Source organism: Syngnathus leptorhynchus, chromosome 12, assembly GCF_054491065.1.
Source record: "Syngnathus leptorhynchus isolate UIUO chromosome 12, UIUO_Slep, whole genome shotgun sequence".
In the NCBI taxonomy this organism is placed as follows: domain Eukaryota; kingdom Metazoa; phylum Chordata; class Actinopteri; order Syngnathiformes; family Syngnathidae; genus Syngnathus; species Syngnathus leptorhynchus.
In genome coordinates this window covers 2,378,186-2,398,045 of record NC_141206.1, presented here as the reverse complement: position 1 = coordinate 2,398,045, position 19,860 = coordinate 2,378,186, and the positions used below count along the sequence as shown (strand labels likewise).

Below are 19,860 nucleotides of genomic sequence, written 5' to 3'. Positions count from 1 at the left end.
CTATGTCATGCGATGGTTTGAATGTCACTATGAATGGAAGGAAATATGAAAATTGCTATTGGTATACTTCCTGAGCAGTTTCCTTAAGTCAGGGGTGTCCAAACGTTTTGCAAGGAGGGCCAGATTTGATAAAGTGAAGGGGCCCGGGGGCCAGTAGTTTTTTCGGACATTTTTTTAACTACAATTTCATCCAAATAAACACTGTTATAAAGCACATTTCATTCTCCCAATTGTCTTTATTTTTTAAATGACAAAATAACCAAATATAAGCCACTCAGGCAGATGTGAACAACTCTAAAAACACAAATTCTGCCTTTCATTCATATCTGAAGAGTCCGATAACATTGAACAAACTGTATGAAATACCTTAAATTTACATGAGTTTAAAATTATTTTCGCCTCATGAACATTTTAAACAGGAGTTATAAGTAATACATAAAATACGATAACATTGAACAAACTGTATGAAATACCTTAAATTTACATGAGTTTAAAATTATTTTCGCCTCATGAACATTTCACACAGGGTTCACGCAGCCGGTTCGCGCGTACCCTTTTTACAACGGGTTTATTTCCGCATTTGACTTGCGCATGCTCCGCATAGCAAGACAGCTGGAGTCATGTTCTCGCTGTGAAATCACGCCGGGTCGCGCGAGATTACATTTCTGCGGCATAAATATAAAATAGCTTTGGTACGTGTGTATTAAAGCGCTGGTCAACAATGGCGGCGGGCCACATACTAAATATTTTATCAGAGGCTGCGGGCCTGATGAAATTTGACCACGGGCCGCAATTGGCGGGACTTTGGACATGGCTGCCTTAAGTAAAGCCTTGAACACAGACCCTTCCACCTTCACAAATATTTGGCTTAGGGACTTAACGCTGACATCACACATTAATTTTAAGTCACTTCCTTTGAAGTTGCTGTTGCTCATGATTAGCATGCCTGGCCCACTGTTAGGGATCCCGATCTCAGCCCGAGCCTTCTTCTTGCAGTGCATCATGCATGGGTTTCCTTTGGATCCTTTCCATCTCACCCATGACCATAATGTGAAAGAAATAATAAAAAAATGGATGGTTATTGTTAAATCATCACAAAGCCATTACACTTTCGCCTTAATCTATTCATGCAGGCTCTGAAGTCGTCTTTCCTTCCACTTTGTTTGCATCTCACTTCCAAGAACAGGCTAAATTTCCATGCGGTAAAGACTTGGTTTAAGGTAGTTGACGAGAACATATGGATATTCTGTACGTTCTAGGTTTATTCGTACTTCCAATTGCAACAATACTTGGGATGCAAAATGATGCAGTACGCACACAACCAAGTCCCTTTACAATAAAATATTACAAAAGATCATTAAATATTTTAATTACAATATTTCATGTGGCACAACTTGTCAAAGAAACACCTTTACACAATTATATAATACAATTTACATTCTGTCTTGTACAAAATAAACCTGATGACTGACCATTCAAAGTAAACATCTGTGCTGCATGGGCCAAAGTGTCAAGTGACAACATAAATGAAGGCACAGTCTTGATTCTTTTAAAACTGGACAATAAAATCTCTAGGGGAAAACAAAACTATTTGATAATTTGATATAGGACATTTACTTCTTGTTTTGTTTGTCATGCAATGTTTTCAGACATTATAAAAGTCATGCAATGTTTTCAGACATAATAAAAATCTCACTGAATTGAGTTTACTGCGCCATGGCTGACTTTGCTTTAACCTTGATTTAACAGCCAGACTACAATCATTATTTATTAAGCTGAAGTGATTTCATTCTAGTCATGCATGATTTAACACTCGTTAAAATGATGGACAAGGTTTATGATATGCCAAAGAACATCTCTAAAAAATGTATCTTTAATAAGTACGAAATGAGATCATATCCTTCAAGTTTTTTCAGTGTTCACTAAACCTGGTCTGTATCTAGAGGCAGCATCACAGTTTGGCTCTTGGTGTTTGTTCCAGCAGTGTCTTTATGTCAACAAGTGCGTTCTCCACAGCTTGAGCCAAACTGGCTGCATTTGTTTCTTTACACCCATTGAAAGATGAAATCGCAAAGTTGATGTGGTCATTCATGGGATTGTAGCAGACGCCGTATCCATTCGGTACAACAGGGCCAAAACACATGACGCAGTCAGTCTTGGATGGCACCTTTTGGAGAAAAGAAAGTATTTTGAAGGCCAAATATGCCATGCACAGTATACTGTAATTGTTTGGGGCTGTAAATCGCGGTTTTTGTCATAGTTTGGCTGGGGGGGGGGGTGACTTGTACTCAGGAGCGACTTATATGTGATTTCTTTCACAAATTTTCAAAATTCAAAACTCGGCGATGTAGTGAAACCGCGATAAACGAACCGCGATGTAGCAAGGGATTACTGTCATTTGAACTGCAAGTGACGTCACCTGTGCCGCGCGACGGTTGTTTACATAATGGGCAAAGGATTCGATCACGTGATGACGAAGATGGCGAAGGGCCCCACGTACTACCGGCATCATGAGGGGCTTTGTTTGTAAGTGACACGGAAGACAAACAGTTTGAAGGATTTAATGATTTGGAGTGACACAGAAGGTTTGAAAAACTATTATGGCTTTTACGCATGCCCGGTCCTTCTCAACGGGAGCTCTCTTTCACCTCCATGGATGGAAGTCGGGGGCTGGCGCTCAGCCGGGTGGCTGTCTGGGGACGGTGGATGGGGCTCGGACATGGCTTTTACGAACGCCCGGTCATACTCTACGGAGCTTTCTTTCACCTCCGTGGATGGAAGTCGGGGGCCGACGCTCGGCCGGGAGGCTGTCCGGGGACGGTGGATGGGGCTCGGACATGGCTTTTACACACGCCCGGTCATACTCTACGGAGCTTTCTTTCACCTCCGTGGATGGAAGTTCAGTCGTTGTTGGCTCGTTGAACTCTTGTTTTGTTAAATAAATTGCCGTTTACCAAACCCACGTCTTTCTTGGTACTTTGTGAACGCTACAATATAGTTATATACTAGATCTCTGCAGCGCACGCGCGGCGTTGTTGACATAAAGAACGAGGAATTTGATCGATGGATTTAATGATTTGGAGTGACACAAATGGTTTGATAATATTGTTTTAATATGATAGTTATTTAAAATATACTTTATATATTGTTATATGGGTCTGTGGAATAATTAGAAATGCAACTTACAATGTGTTGTGTTATGTATCTGTAATGCCGAGGTGCTGTTATTGTTCGGCAATGGTATTTTTACCGGTTGCAAAGCCAACAAAAGTTAGTTCACTGCATTTCTTTTTCGATCAAACCATGTTAGCCATTTATCTTTAAAGATACATTTTAAGATGAGTTTGAAAACAAAGTAATTTGCGATTTGGGTTTGTAGTATTTGGTGTGGTTCCCCCCTCCCCCCTTCACTATTCGACCCTGTTTGTATGTATTAATCAAAAATATGTTATCTATGAAGAAGCAAACAATCGTGCCTGGACGGGAATTGCAGATCTTGATATACAACAGATCTTGATATACAACACTTTAAAAAAGGCTTTGGCCATATCTATGAATAATAATTACAGTATTTTCCGGACTATAAGTCACAGTTTTTTTTTCATAGTTTGGCCGAGTTTCATAGTGCGACTTTATACTCAGGAGTGACTTATGTGTGAAATTATTAACACATTATTATATCATTTCACATGTTATTTTCACACTAAACCGCATGAGGGCGCTCTAGGCCTGTGGAATGATTGGAATCTTGTACTTCCGGAGTTAGCGGAAATGTTTAAAAGTGACACAGAGGATGACGATTTCATTGGAGTTAGTGATTTGGAGTGACACGGATGGTTTGGTAAACTTGTTAGCATTTTATTTATGCTATAGTTATCTGAATAACTCTTAATATGTTATGTCAGGTACGTTCTCAGTTTGTTGTTTATGTGTCATGTTACGTTAGTATACCATGCAATTATTCAGCCTGTTGTTGCCCCTATTCTATTTTTATTTTAAATTACCTTTAAAGATGACATGTCTGTTCTTGGTGTTGGATTTTATCAAATGAATTTTCCCCAAAAATGCAACTTATACCCCAGTGTGACTCAGATATGTCTTTTTCTTCTTTATTATGCATTTTATGGATGGTGCGACTTGTACTCCGGCGCGACTTATAGTCCGGAAAATACAGTATCAGTATGTAGTATCAGCATAGCAAAACAAGAGACTAAGTGATGTCTTAAGATATATGCTAAGACCCAAGACCTTTTTATATATTCAGAAAACAAAGTATACCTGACTTGTAGATAAACAGTAGTGCAAAGCTTTGGCATAGGAGGGATCTTTGAAGACATCAGGAATTGAGATCTTTTCTTCAGCAGCCTGCATCTTCAGACCTAGTAGATGTCGGTCAATTGCTTGACCACTGATTGCCTGACGAGGACAAAGAAGATGGATACAAATAGCATTGTTGCCAAAATAAGTTAGGGCTGCACCTATCCTTCATTTATGTTACCTGTCAGACTCTGTCAAACAAATACTACAGCAACAGTATCAGTTAAACATCCAGAACTAATCAATGCTGAAAACAAACGATTTTCAATGGGAATGGAGAAGGCAAAGCAATCACTCACCATGTTAGTATATGACCTGTGAGATTTTACAGCTTTCTCCAAGAGATCCACCTTCTCCGTATTCTGCATAAGAGAAAAAGATGACAGTGTTCTAGATTAACTACCCACAGTACATCACTACAATGATTCAATTTTGTACAGATACTTGCCTAATAATAATAATAATGTCATTTGTATAAGATATTTTTAAAAGGTATTAATAAAGCAATTACACAGGCAAAAACACATAAAACAAGATAAAAAATAAACTGGTAAACACGGGGCATCCAAGGACCCAACAGACCCTATTAATACCAGGAGGGCAGATCTGGGGCGATAAAAATCGATACAGATAAATGCATGAAAGCCAGTGTTTACACCAAAAAATTATGTCGCCGAAATAATCTATCACAGCTACTCGGACAGGTTGCTCAAAATGGAGGCGCTCCGATAAGGAATGTTCTTTGAATCAACTAGATGCCCCTTCATTTGAGGATTTTCCTTAAGGTATATTTTTTTAATTCATTTGATTCTGAAACATTTTTGTAGTTTAGAAGCGGAAGTTTAGAATCCAACCAGAACTCATTCATTGCCATCAACACAATTAGCGAATGGGAATTTTGGGTATAAGTCACAGGACCAGCCAAACTATGAATAAAGTGTGATTTATAGTCATTAAAAATGGCAATATTGCACGTGAAATTTGAATCAAGCTGGAAAATTCTCAATATTTTGTGAATATCAAGGGGCTGCCATTTTGCCTTGTACTGACACTTAATGTCGACTAAAAATAAAAAATGCAGAAGATGCTCAGCTAAGTTGTGCCACTTTACCAAACCCAAAATACAGATGAGCTATGCCTTGTCTGTCTATTTACTGTGGTCGACCCTATGAGTGGCATAAATCTTATGAAAACTTGACTCTCAGAATCATTTGGACACCCAAACTCCTCCAGCAGAGTCAGGTGACGACTCTTGGAACAAGGTTTCTGAACTGGTAGTATATCACACCTGTATGTTTGGATCATCAAAGGACTTCACAAAAGCAGCGGAGGCAGTCGACGCTGATCTGATTGTGTCAGTGCGACCAAGTCGAAACATACGCAGAGAGGCGCTTTCATATGTTGCACAACAATGCTGATACATCCTGCAAAGAAAAAAATAATAAGTTATAAATATGATGGATGGTACATTAGTTCTGAGTTTCTGATTTTTGCTTAGCTGGCCTGATTAAACATTTTATTTACAAAGCGCTATTAGTTTCAATTGCTCAAGCAGTTAATAAGATGAATTGTATGGTTTTTTTTTTCCACAATACCTGTAGTAAGCCAGTTGTAATGCCACCTGTATAAATGCATCAGGGCTCATTTTGTGGGCTTTTGCAACATTTTTTCCAAAGTGGCTGAACACAAAAACCCTCATATCCAGGTCATCGGCTAATCTGCAGAGACAGCAATGGGAGTCTGAGGAATTTGAATATAATTATTGATCAGGAAATAGAAAATTCAGTGCTCACGCATTCATGCTTTTTTTGGCCTCTTCAATTTCCTTGCTGAGCTCAGGTGTGATATTGAAGTGCAGCTTTTTGGGCATAGGCAAAGGCACTGTGGTAGAGTGAACCATCTCGGGCTTCCTCCTGTTTTCACACATGATATAAACAATTGGGCTTGATTCACTAAAATCTCACATATCAGGCTCTAAATTGCATGTGTTGTCATAGGTGATAGAACATGACTGTGACTAGCTCCAAATCAGCATGAAAATGTCACTAGGGAATGTGCATGTTTTTTAGATGTGGTATTCAGTGACACAAGGCGGCTCGGTGGAGAAGTGGGTAGCACGTCCGCCTCACAGTTAGGAGGGTGCGGGTTCGATTCCACCTCCGGCCCTCCCTGTGTGGAGTTTGCATGTTCTCCCCGTGTCCGCGTGGGTTTTCTCCGGGCACTCCGGTTTACTCCCACATCCCAAAAACATGCTTGATAAGCCGATTGATCACTCCAAATTGTCCCTAGGTGTGAGTGCGAGTGCGAATGGTTGTTCGTCTCTGTGTGCCCTGCGATTGGTTGGCAACTAGTTCAGGGTGTCCCCCGCCTACTGCCCGATGACGGCTGGGATAGGCTCCAGCACGCCCGCGACCCCCGTGGGGACTAAGCGGTTCAGAAAATGAATGAATGAATGAAAATATTCAGTGACACAAAATCAGCGATTTGTCTGAGGTTTGATAAATCACATTTAGTGTGCTAAATTCACCATATTCTTCTCTAACAATATCAAAATTGAACGACCGTATTTTTCTGAGTATAAGTTGCGTTTTTTTTTCATTGTTTGGGTGGAGGGGCAACTTATGCTCAGGAGTGACATATATGTGAAATCATTCACAAATCTTCAAAATTCTAAAATCCGCAATGTAGTGCAACCGCGATAAACGAACCGTGATTTAGCGAGCGACTATTCGCTAATTTGAACTGCAACTGACGACGTCAGCAGCGCGGCGCACATGTGGCATTGTTTACATAAACGACAAAGATTTCAATTGATCGATTTAATGATTTGGAGAGACACAAATGGTTTGATAAAATTGTTGTTTATATGATATCTATTTGCTGTATAGTTTATATATTGTATATGGGCCTGTGGAATAATTTGAACTGCAACTGACGAATCCAACGTCAGCGGAGCGGCGCACACGCGGCGTTTACATAAAGGACGAAGAATTTGATCGATGGATTTATTGATTTGGAGTGACACAGATGGTTTGACTATATTTTTGTTTATATAATAGTTATTTGATATACACCGTATTTCCCGGACCAAAAGGCGCACCGGATTATAAGGCGCACCTTCAATGAACGGCCCATTGGTTATTGGCTAGTGGATGAATATAGCAACCCTAGTCAACCGCAGTTTGTTGCAGTATAGCTTCTATTTTATGCGCCTTATAATCCGGTGCGCCTTATATATGGACAAAGTTTTAAAATGGGCCATTCATTGAAGGTGCGTCTTATAATCCGGTGCGCCTTTTGGTCCGGAAAATACGGTACTGGTCGTACTAAAACGTACTGAAAATTTTGGCAGAGCACTGTGTACAACAAGTATGGATCAACAAATTCATAAATTGATCCATATATAAGGTGCACCAGACGATATACATATTTTTTTTCTCTTTATTGTGCATTCTATGGCTGATGCGACTTGTACTCCAGAGCAACTTTTAGTTCGAAAAATACGGTACATGCCCCTGGTGCACCTGACAATTTGGTGACGGAAAGTAGGCTAGAATTTCCACCAGCTAAAACCAGGCAACCCTTAGTTATGGCACAGGTGGTGTAATGTGATTTTGATGGATTTTAATGAGTCCCAGACTTTTAGTCCGAAAAATACGGTATGTGGCAAAATTGTGCCTGTTTCTGCACATGCAAACCTAGTAAATCTTGCTCATGTTTTTTTTTTTTGTGGGGCTCAAATAAGACAAACTTTATGAATAGACAAGTACTTACGTGTATTCCACAACATGGTCAATCAGGGCTACAATGGGTGGGCCCTCTGCTGGGGCATGCTCATAGTTGGCCCCACATGTCCCATCTTCCCCAACAATAAACTGAAAGAAAGATTTGTCATCATTACAACTAACATAATTTGAGAGCACTTCATGTTAAAGTAAACATGCTTTCTAGACTGAAGGCCAAGTTTTAGCATTGCATGTCACCTGTAGTGTTTTGTCAAACCAGCGGTTGCCACTGTTCCATAAACTCCCTCCACCATGCAACATTTGCACTGCCGCACAGCTCCGATAAGCATCCTCTGGCACTTGAGGCATTGGCCCATCCAAACACAGCACGAATATGCTCCTTTGAATTGCCGACACGGATTCTTTGTTGGTCTGATCTAAATAAACAAATCAATTATGAAATCCAAGTTTAAGGAATCCAGGTGGAGGACTTGAGCTGATGATGTGATTTTAAGCACCTAATGTTTCCTTTTCATTGCTCACGAGTCTATATTAGAACTCAATAGTTCAGACCTCCCCATGTAAAAATGGCAATTGTTTAACATTGTATGGTTAAGCTCACTTACCTTTGATGAGGTCAACATAAATCTTGCCCCAGGTGTCACGATGTTGGGTAGTGAGGATGCCCACAGGCTCCATGTTGGTCTTCTCAGAGGAGCTGCAGATCCGCTCGAGCTGAACACGGAGCTGTTCAGCAGTCAGTGGTGAGCCATCGCTGTTGTACACATCCAGCACAAACAACTAAATTCAAAATAAGAGGGAGACAGAGAGAGAGAGACTGTTATGTAACACATTTAGATATTCAGTGTAGTTTAGCACAAAAATCCTCATTTCTGATTGATTTTGTGAGAGAAAATGCGCATTAAATATCGATCAAAGAATCATGTCATGCAGAACACACAGTAATAACTAGCATTGGTAAGTCATCTAACTGCCTAACTAGTGAGGGAACCAAATTCAAGGCCCAGATCACAACACTGGAAAAATTGAAAATCACATTGACCTGGCGTCCCTTTTACCCGTAATGATTTTTTTCATGTGTTGTTTTCTTATATTTTAATTTTCTCTGTGTTAAATATGATAATTGAAATAAGTCATTGGGCTTTATTGCGTTTTGTATCCTTGGTGAAGCCTGACAGAGAGATGGGAAGTTTTATAGGGCTGTTACTATATTTTTAGAATCGATTATCCTATTGATTATTCCAACGATTAATCAAATAATCAAATACAACTTTATTTGTGTTTAAGTGTATCTTATATTTGTGTTTTAATTTTATAAGTGATTTGTCATTTATTATTGAATTTATTTTATTTTGACACCTCAAATTGGCTTTCTGCTGAGTTTCAATATAGCCAATAAATTAAATCAATCAAACGACCTTCCTCGTCTATTAAATTTTGTAAAACAAAACATTTACATTTTCTGATTCATCTAATTAAGTTTACAGTAGAGCCAATTTAATATACAGTATTTTTGTAGACCTACTTTATTAGAAGAGAAACTGATGTTCAAATTGATGATTGTTTTGATTTTAGCTTTGACTAAATATATAAAAATATAAATAAATAAATAAACAAATATAAATGTAATATTTAGCAGCATATGATTTTTGTTGCTTGTTGAACCATCCAGGATCATCAACGAGTCAAGAGTCTGCTCAGTCAAGTAGACAAAATCCAGATGACAACAAACCATATTTGTGCTCCTCACCTGAAAATTGTGCACAACAGTGATGTGTTTAGGGGGTCTGGAACTTTTTCCATGGTTCACCACAGAATCCCTCTTTGTGCCAGGGATACGGCAGGATGATAGCACTTCATAGTATTGATTCATACACAGTTGCTTCCCTCCCAGGTACTCCACCGGTATGGTCTCACTGCAGTATTACAACAGCTCTTTTGATTAAAACAAACGGGACACAGCATTTATGACAATGTGTGTAGAAAGCATAGACGATTATGTATTACAGAACAAATTAAGACAACAGCAAGTTACATTTATTCATAACATTATAAATATTTTCAATACATTTCTGAATGTTTTCCCAAAATAACATAGTAACCAAAAACACAATTGGTATGGGTATGAAATTGTTTGGCATTAATAAAGCAGAGTAATGTACACTTGCTGATGCTTTAATTGTCATCTCTACAATAGCATTATGATTTTAATTTTATATGTACAAAAGTATTGTAATTATTAATTGTTGACAGGATATTATAGTAATACAAAACCACAAAAATATTTTCTGTCATAAAACTGAATTAAAACAAAAGATACTTAATTGCATGTGCTCACTTATCAATCATTGTCTTGAAATCCAAAACACCTGCAATCAGTTTGGCAGCAAACCTGTTGACCAAAAATAAGAGTTATTGCAACCCGTGGGTGGTTAAATGACCAACGTTGACTAGATGAATAAATGATTCATTTATTAGTCAGTGGGCACTTGACATTTAAACTATAAATGTTAAACATATCTGTTTAATGATCATTTATTTCCGGTACATGCCAGTGAAATCCTTTGTAACAATAGCTCAAGACTATGCCCGGGCAACTGATGCCACGCGAGCAAGCAAGTGATATGTCATGCATGTACTCACCACCCCTCCCCCACTGCCCACAGGAGAACAATTTAGCAAAAGTAAACTTTCCAGTCAAGTGGAGAAATTTATTTGTCCCATGCTAGGTCTTTCAGCTCAAACCCAACCGGTCAAGGCAGACAGCCACACCACACTGTCGGTTCTTTTAGAGCAGGGGTCTGTCTCCAAGTCCGGTCCTCAATATCCAGTTGGGCTGTCAGTATTGAATATTTTTAGAATTTATTTTGATAACATTTTATTTTGCGTGGATGTGTACTACAAAACCTTTTGTCCCCATTGTTGGTTATTTGGCATTGTTCATCGATTAAAAAAAAAAAAGGGACAATTAAACTATATTACACAAGAGGCGCTTTCTGAGCGCACCAGTAACAGTAAAATAACCGCACCAGTAACTGATTCAGTTACTGGTGCGGTTATTGTTTTCTATAGTAAAGCCAGATGGTTGCAAATGTCTTTTTTTGATTAAACATAAAAGATCATTGGTTTCTGTGAATGAATAAAAAAACCTAATGAATAATTGGTGTTGAGAGGCTGACATTACAGGATTTGGACGATTCAAAGGTAATAAATGGCTCTTAAACCCTTACTCAATTTTTTAAACAATTGTCGATTAATTTGATGATCAATCGATTAATTTTGACCATTGTCGTATGTTTTCCTGCGCCAACACAACTGACTCAAATGATCAGCTCATCAGCAAGCTTTGCACAAGTCTGATAACACTCTTGATCACTTGAATAAGGTGTGCACGAACAGGGTAACATATAAAACATGCTGGATCGGGGCTCTCAAGCAACACTACAATTCCAAAACATTAATTGTCAATAATTTATATTGTAATAGTTTAGGCAAAGTGTGATCACCTTATTTGTCCCTGCTTATCATTGAAGTTCATTCGAGGCAAAACCAACCCTGGACTGGAATGGATCACCACCGGCAAACGATAGTCAAGGTAAGCCACCTGCACCCACCATTCTGACAACTAAAAAGACAGTGAAACACCTAAAATTGTACGCACCACATAGATCCTTAAATAAACACTCATTAAACAAGCCATTAATATTGTACAACTGTTTTTGTTTTGTTTTTTTACAAGCTCACCCAATTTTCTGTGTTTTGCGCTCTCCTCTCAAGGCCTCTCTGCAGTCTTTCACCAACACCTCCAGGTTTCTGAAAGTCATCGACTAGTTCCTTTGTGTGCATCAGCTCATCCATCTCCACTATGGGCTCCAGAGCTGTGATGTAGCGCTCTAATGTCTGCTGCAGAGGGGGGACAGGCAGACTGGGTAACCCCTTCTGGTGGGTCAAGTATCTCCCAGTGATCCGGGTTGCTGAAACTGGCTTTATCAAGTGGCAGGGTTTTACCAGGCCACCGGGTTTTGTCATCCCCACCTTTACCTGGAAGATTAAATAAGAGAATTTAACATTTAAGTCATTGCTGATTTGTCATGGCGGTTTTGTGCATCCACTCCTATTGACATTTTTTAACTAAAGAGGTGGAAAAAACACAGTATATGTTCTGACCTGTTTTGCACTGGTCCACGCAATATTTTAATAACATTCACATCTGCATAATGATCATGTACATAGCAAACTGAAGAGTTGCTTTGGATATCTTAGGAACTTTCAAAACACTCAATTGCAATATTTTAATAACATTCACATCTGCATAATGATCATGTACATAGCAAACTGAAGAGTTGCTTTGGATATCTTAGGAACTTTCAAAACACTCAATCATTGTCTTCCAATGCACACTCCCTTGTAAATTTAGTTTATGATGCTCATCTATAAAAAGGACACATATCTAGGAGTACAGCAAGGTGGTGCATGTGGTTACCACATATATGTTGTTGTGCTTCTGTTGGTGTTCTTGGGGTACAAAAATTACATTCCTCCTGACAACATATAGGTGAGTATATAAGTCTGAATGTAATGATGGATTTCTGTTTGTGTCATGTTGTACACCGGTTCTTGCACAAAATAAGATGACACGGATATTACAAAATTGATGCATGTTTGTATGACACTTAAAAACTCACCCTTCGCGATCCAAATAGTAGAATACACAAGGATTTAAAATGCTTTACATGAAAGATATTTTTAAGTATTGTCAAAACATTATGGGGCAGCACACATATGCCCATTATGTCTTTCTGACACTTCTAATGTTTCGTTGCTAATCATTAAAATTTTATACAACTATATAATAACTGCCTTAGGTCAATCTGTTTCCCCTCCAAGTACATGCTGTGTGTACTATATAATAGTCACCTGTAGGGGGCATGCTGTACTTGCTATCAAAAAAGAGTGACGAAAAGACGTTGACTCTATTACACAAAAAAGAAAAAGGACGCGACGTTTTCTTGTCTTCTTGGCATTAAATATATATTAACCTACTTTTGGCAATTCTGTACGTATTGAACAAACACTGAGGACATTCTGGCCAAAAGAAAAAGCATAGTGGCACAAGGGCGAATAGAGAAACAACCACAACTGAAGCTTCTGTGGACGTTAACACACGGCTTTAACCTCTCGTTTTGTGTATTCGGTTCAGTGTTATAGCGTTTTAAATCTCATGTTAGCATACCTTTCACTGCCACAGCTAAATAAATTATCTCTAAAGAGATCGATAAAAACGAGTAAGGCATCGCCTTTTATTGTTTTATTCTGTATGGTAGCTTTGCTTAAGTTTAAAAGTTGCAAGCAAAATTAACCTTTCACCCAGTTAACTTGGGTTGACCTATATTCTTGCTTGCCAACGTACTATAAGCGAGTCTTGACAAATATTGCAGTAAACTATCACCAACGGTCCAAACACTATCAGTCCAACGCCAGATATAATTATTTTGTTTTATGCCGGAAACGAGCAGATTCTGATCATTGCAAAAAAATACCACATTTAAAGACTGAACTAAAAGTCCGTTTCTTACCATTCTGCTGCAAATGCCCCACATTCTGATGCTTAGAAACGCCCACCGAGCAAGTGAAGTCAGTGCCTGAAGTCCAGCAAAAATATTCGGTTCAGTGAAGTGTTGGCTTTACGTTGCGCCCACCAACACAAGACAAACTGTAAACGGGCCACGGCAGCTGCACAAGATGGATGCCGAAGCAAATGCAAATGTGTGTCATACAAATTAATTACATCATTACAGCAAGAATTCAAGTAACGGCAAAAAATAGATTTAAAAAAATAGATATATTCAGGTACAAAAGTAACGGAAATTTCACACTTCCGGCATACGTGTAACCAGAAGCTAGCACAATACGATTTTTTTAATAGGTTTAGAGTTTTATGAATAAACACTAATGAATTGGAAAAATATGTTTTCTATGCAAGGCGAATGTAGTTATTTAAGAACAGCATTGGCTGAATACAAATGTTTGTTTTGTATACGTAGCCAACAACGATGGCGGTAGTGAGTCGTATCTCAAGTATTTGCCCCCTCTGTGATCCACGAAGAAAAGCGACGACTTCGACATGGCGGAATCAGAGCAGCATTCAGGTACAACTCAGCTGGGATCTATAAACTCTGTTTTGATTCTCCTCATGCACCTTTAACATTTAGGAAGATTTGTATGTGTACAGTACGTACTCATTGTACATCGACGTGTAACTGTTAAGTCACTGCATAAATATTACAATCTCAAGTCTTGGGGACTCCACAAACAAACCTTTTATTTTCGTAATGCACGTGTAAAGAAGTAAAAATGTTGTCATTCACGTATACGTGGTTAGTTGATCATTTATTTCGTCTAGTTAATGATACAATTGGCTATGAACCCTAATCTGTCACCTTTATTTAATAATCACAATTTAAATGGATGATATGGACATCTTTAAGATGTCATGCATGTACCTCGAGAAAATAATTATTACAGGAAGAACATGCAACTATGCACAGAAAGTTTAGTGCTGAGTTGAAATCCAGAAGTTAGGCTGACGTGCTTGCCACAATTAAAATGTGTGTCAGATCACCTTTCACCGTCACCACCATCAAAGATCCTTGTCCTGCTAAAGTTCATAAAATTTAAAAGCACAAATATTGAACAAGCACAGACATAGTGTTATTGGGGTAGCATACAACTTTTACGTTTATTCACATTTCAAGGTGATCTCATCTTTTTGTAGGAGCCATTTCTGAGGATAAAGCACTTGAGATTACAATGCCCTTCATGGTACCCAAGAAAGAAATTAGCATGGTGCCCGACATGGCCAAGTGGAAGCGGTCTAAGGTAAATGTCCTTTTGGTAGACAGCATTGCTGGTAAATCTACACATTAGATCCATAACAGTGAAGCATGGGTTGATTAACCTGTTGTTTTAAAACAAATCACAGAAGCAAAGTGCATGATTGCCACATTAATAAAATTCAATCAATCAGAACCTTTCCCTAACCAGATTGAGACCAAGATCTCTTTTTCCAGGGTGATCTGGCCAAGAAGGTGGAGCACAATTAAATGCAGTACAATTACAAATAGAAATCTGTCAATGGATTACCATCTACACAGAATGGGGAGCGGTATATACTGACCAAATAAGCACAACAAAACAGCAGCAGTACAGTATAGCACAACACCGTGGGGCAAATTTAAAGTTAAAGTCCCAATGATCATAGTCACACACACATCTGGGTGTGGTGAAATTTGTCCTCTGCATTTAACCCATCCCCATGTGATTTTGATCCATCCCCTGGGGGAGAGGGGAGCAGTGAGCAGCAGCGGTGCCGCGCTCGGGAATCATTTGGTGATTTAACCAATTCCAACCCTTAATGCTGAGTGCCGAGCAGGGAGGCAATGGGTTCCATTCTTATAGTCTTTGGTATGACCCGGCCGGGGTTTGAACCCACAACCTTCAAGTCTTTGGGTGGACACTCTACTACTAGGCCACTGAGCTGTTGTGCTTTAAAAGTCAGTGTGCAAGGAAAAGTGCTATTTGTCAGGAACAACTATTATCAAGAAATTCCTTATTTAGAAATTAAATGTATGGCAATAGTCACAGCGCTCTCAACCTAAAAGGGCAAGAACAATTAAGTGGGTAGTATTGTTAAACTGATGGCAGCTGGGGGCATTTTGTTTCTGTTACATATCTGATCCGGCATCTGAAAATGCTTGATAAGATGGTCAGTTTGAAAGAGACTGTTGATGTTGTCTTTTTTTTATTTTTTTAATGCTGTTCTATCATGGTCAGTAGTTGCAAACGTTTCCTTAACTGCAGATTTTCATCCTTATTACAGGCTTATGCTGACTACATGGGATTCATTCTGACTCTTAATGAAAGTGTGAAAGGAAAGAAGCTAACTTGTGCTTATAAAGTGTCTGAGGTATGTTGTCATTTTTTTAAACCAGGGAAATTGTTTTGTGATGTATAAAAGCATTTTATTTTTGTTCTGGGGCTTATGTAGTGTATACATTAATGCTAACATCTATACTTAATGTGTAATGAAGAAGTGGTGGTTTTGTTTATTGGTGGTCTTGTGTCATTAACTATAGGCATTGTTTTTTTGTTTGACAGACAGTGGAAAAGTTACTAGATCTTTTGGACACTCTGGACCGATGGATAAATGAGACCCCTCCTGTTGACCAGCCATCCCGCTTTGGAAATAAAGCCTTCAGAACCTGGTTTACTCAATTAGACCAGGTTAGTCGGCATGCATACACCAAGCACAGTCTGTCGTACTAAATGTCTAAAATATTGATTTTTTTTTTTTTATGACTGGTCTGATGTGTGTGCAAAATTTCACGAGTTCAATACAATTAAACGTGGATGTGTGGGAATTTCATACATGCAATTTGATTAGTATGAATGTGCAATGTTAGACAGTCCGTGATAGGCTCATGCAGCAAGTATTTTCAGTAGATGTTTTGTAGAATTTGTCACTCATCCAATCCACAAAGCTCAATATTGACCCACTCAGGTTTTAGCAGATGCTCAGTATCTTTTGCAGACTTGCAAGTAATGGTGTTGTTGGCAGGATGCAGAAGCCTTGGTATCAGCAGTGCTACCTGCTGACAAACAATCTGCAGCTCCAGAGATCGCCGTCTACCTGAAAGAGTCTGTGGGAAACTCCACCAGAATAGACTACGGAACAGGTATTTGTAATTTTTTATTCATAGCTCCGCAAAAAAAAAAAAAGGCTCTGATTTTCAAAGAGTATGGACTGAATTAACCTATGGAAGTCAGTACAATGGTTTACATGGTTACAATGCTGCTCCAAATTCCCATTTCCAAACTGCCATCTTGTCCCTTATACTAACTTGATTCTACTTCATTTTAACAGGATGTAAACTTCAATGTAAATCACTGCTATATTCTATCTGTCATTTGTTCTTTTAGTCAAGACTGTTTCCCTTTAATTTTATAGGGCCCTCCTGCAAATACTAAAAAACCACAATTGGCACCTCCGACCACTCTTGACAAAAGTTCATAATTGTCAAAAGATACCACAAAATAATGCCAATGTAGTAATCTTCAACTAGAAAAAGCTTTGGCATGTCTGATTGAAGCATGTTTGATTCACTTTAACATAGTTCCTTGCCACCAAGATGCCATATGATGGCGCCAAAGCACCTTTTTGTCTATTATCAGCATTAAGGGTTGGAATTGGGGGGTTAGATCACCAAAAGATTCCCGAGCGCGGCACCGCTGCTGCTCACTGCTCCCCTCTCCCCCAGGGGATGGATCAAAATCACATGGGAATGGGTTAAATGCAGAGGACAAATTTCACCACGCCCAGATGTGTGTGTGACGATGATCATCCATTCATCCATTTTCTGAACCGATTTGTCCCCATGGGGGTCGCGGGCGTGCTGGAGCCTATCCCAGCCGTCATCGGGCAGTAGGCGGGGGACACCCTGAACCGATTGCCAGCCAATCGCAGGGCACACAGAGACGAACAACCATTCGCACTCGCACTCACACCTAGGGACAATTTGGAGTGCTCAATCGGCCTACCAACCATGTTTTTGGGGATGTGGGAGGAAACCGGAGTGCCCGGAGAAAACCCATGTGGACACGGGAAGAACATGCAAACTCCACACAGGGAAGGCCGGAGGTGGAATCAAACCCGCACCCTCCTAACTGTGAGGAGGACGTGCTACCCAGTGTGCTACCCAGTGCGCCACCGAGCCGCCCGTGACGATGATCATTGGGACTTTATTAGCAAGATTTGCAATGCCATCTTGTGGCACTTTATGGTGTTTCAGAAAGAGCACAAAAACTGAAAAGGCAACTTACAAGATAGGTTGCTTTCTAGAAATATGAGTGAATGAGGGAGTTCATGAGTACCAATCATGAGCACACTATGTTTTCATAATTTTTTTATTTTGTCATTATTTCCTCAGGAAAAAAACCAGTTTCAAAATCTGAATAAAACAGAAACGAAAGATCTACTGTGGTTGGTTAACGTTGCTGTGTTCATCAAGGGTGTTTGATAGTGCGCCTTTCCTGAATTTCATGTGAAACTGCTATAAAACAAATTGATGAAAGCAAATCTACTGTATACAAATGAAAGATTGACAAACTACGTTGACCTTCACTGACTCTTACAATTTTTAGAAAAATATATCATCACTGTATTATCATATTTAATTCCTCAAGAGTCCCATTTCCCATTTGGTTCACATACTAAAACTGCACATTCCACATTTCTGGTCACATTTCACATCATGTTTTTCCTTTTCAGGTCATGAAGCTGCTTTTGCTGCATTCCTTTGCTGTCTCTGCAAAGTTGGAGCTCTTAAAGTAGATGATCAGCTGGCTATTGTTTTCAAAGTTTTTAATAAGTAAGTGGTTGCTGTGGACTAGGTGTTATTGGTTTGTTATTGAATGTTAGACAATAAACCATAAGCATAGCTTCAGACTTTTTCTTTAACCAGAATTAACAACTTACAAAAAGTAAGTGGTTCCTGTGTACTACGTGTTATTGGTTTGTTATTGAATGTAGACAATAAAACATAAGCATAGCTTCAGATATTGTTTTTCTTTAACCAGAATTAACAACTTTTCAGGGGGAAATACGTTGCATTCCAGAGATTTGTGTTACTCCCAGTTCATCACTTACCCCTTGTCAATTCATATTATGACCAATGTACCATGTGTTTCTTCTTAGGTATCTCTCAGTGATGCGAAAGCTTCAGAGGACCTACAGAATGGAACCAGCAGGAAGCCAAGGTGTATGGGGCCTGGATGACTTCCAGTTTCTACCTTTCATATGGGGTAGCTCACAATTTGTTGGTAAGAAGATTTTCTTATTAACCTGGGGAGGGGGCGATTTTATTGCCGCCAACAAGCAATAGTCGTTTGCGTCAGCGCTCTTTTTCTCTCTTGCTCAGTTTCTGGTCAGGCAGCTTACTTACAGGTATAGGCAACTGACAGGTCGCATCTGCGCTGTGTGCCCCACAACATGTGAAACAAGCCCAATTTGCACTCATTAAAATCACTGACATGGTGAGATCAAAATGCTGCAAAAGTATTTATGATAAGAACAGATTTGAGCATTCCCCACCCTACTAATTTCAAGTCAACAAAGGCCTAATTTTTTTTATGTCACTCAAGGTGTTGAAAGTAATTGATTTGCCTTGATTTGATCGAAAACGGTCAGGTAATACTTCTCCTGGACACAAATAGAGGAGTGACTAACAAAACATCAGCTTGGAAAATAGTGATAAAATGAGGACCAACTTACCTAATGTTGCAAACTGATCTTAAATAGAACAGAAATGTTTGACTTGGCAAGATTTCAGAAAACTATAGCATAAAATGTGTCTTAAAACTACCGTAATTTTCGGACTATTAGTCGCTCCGGAGTAAAAGTCTCACCAGCCATAAAATGCACAAGAATGTAAAAAAAAACATATGTAAGTCGCTCCAGAGTATAAGTCGCACTTTTAGGGCGAATGTATTTGTCAAAATCCAACACCGAAAACAGACATGAACCAGCAACAACAGGTTAAACGATACGGTATGCTAACGTAACATATACACAAACGAGGAGCTGAGAACAGGCCTGACGTAACATTCAGAGTTATTCAAGTAAGTATTACATAAATAACACGTTTATCAAACCATCTGTGTCACTCCAATGCATTAAATCAATCAATCGTCCTTTATGTAAACAACGCCGTGTACGCGCGCCGTCGGACGCACGCCGTCG

At 39.1% G+C, this 19,860-nt stretch overlaps 2 protein-coding genes across 3 annotated transcripts in view; one reads left to right on the top strand and one right to left on the bottom strand.

Annotated features, from left to right (window-relative positions):
- Nucleotides 1-216: 216 nt before the first annotated feature.
- crata (carnitine O-acetyltransferase a) lies at nt 217-14,237 on the bottom strand. 2 transcript variants are annotated; one of them, XM_085925871.1, is made up of 14 exons: nt 13,640-14,237; nt 11,808-12,104; nt 11,570-11,688; nt 10,402-10,455; nt 9,814-9,979; nt 8,669-8,843; nt 8,301-8,479; nt 8,092-8,192; nt 6,111-6,230; nt 5,913-6,035; nt 5,606-5,741; nt 4,617-4,679; nt 4,279-4,416; nt 217-2,167 (listed from the first exon to the last, which is right to left on the bottom strand). In XM_085925871.1, exons 1-14 carry the CDS (start codon nt 13,661-13,663, stop codon nt 1,952-1,954), a joined length of 1,911 nt encoding a protein of 636 aa, XP_085781997.1. In that variant the 5' UTR covers nt 13,664-14,237; the 3' UTR covers nt 217-1,951. The 2 variants fall into 2 exon arrangements, with proteins under 2 accessions (XP_085781997.1, XP_085781996.1); XM_085925870.1 differs by lacking the exon at nt 13,640-14,237 and adding an exon at nt 12,749-12,940.
- Nucleotides 14,093-19,860, top strand: part of ptpa (protein phosphatase 2 phosphatase activator) — a 22,993-nt gene continuing 17,225 nt past the window's right edge. Inside the window, exons 1-7 of the mRNA XM_085925873.1 lie at nt 14,093-14,212; nt 14,839-14,942; nt 15,943-16,029; nt 16,221-16,346; nt 16,681-16,798; nt 18,391-18,490; nt 18,817-18,941. Of these exons, the coding sequence (XP_085781999.1) occupies nt 14,188-14,212; nt 14,839-14,942; nt 15,943-16,029; nt 16,221-16,346; nt 16,681-16,798; nt 18,391-18,490; nt 18,817-18,941 (685 nt within the window). The 5' untranslated portion in view covers nt 14,093-14,187. The remainder of the gene's footprint in view (nt 14,213-14,838; nt 14,943-15,942; nt 16,030-16,220; nt 16,347-16,680; nt 16,799-18,390; nt 18,491-18,816; nt 18,942-19,860) is intronic.

Coding starts and splice junctions, on each gene's coding strand:
- crata (XM_085925870.1), bottom strand. CDS start 12,853: ATGGGCATATGTGTGCTGCCCCATAATGTTTTGACAATACTTAAAAAT. Junction 8,193..8,300: donor GGTTTGACAAAACACTACAG/GTGACATGCAAT, acceptor TCTTTCTTTCAG/TTTATTGTTGGGGAAGATGG. Junction 4,417..4,616: donor ACAGGTCATATACTAACATG/GTGAGTGATTGC, acceptor TGTCCTCGTCAG/GCAATCAGTGGTCAAGCAAT.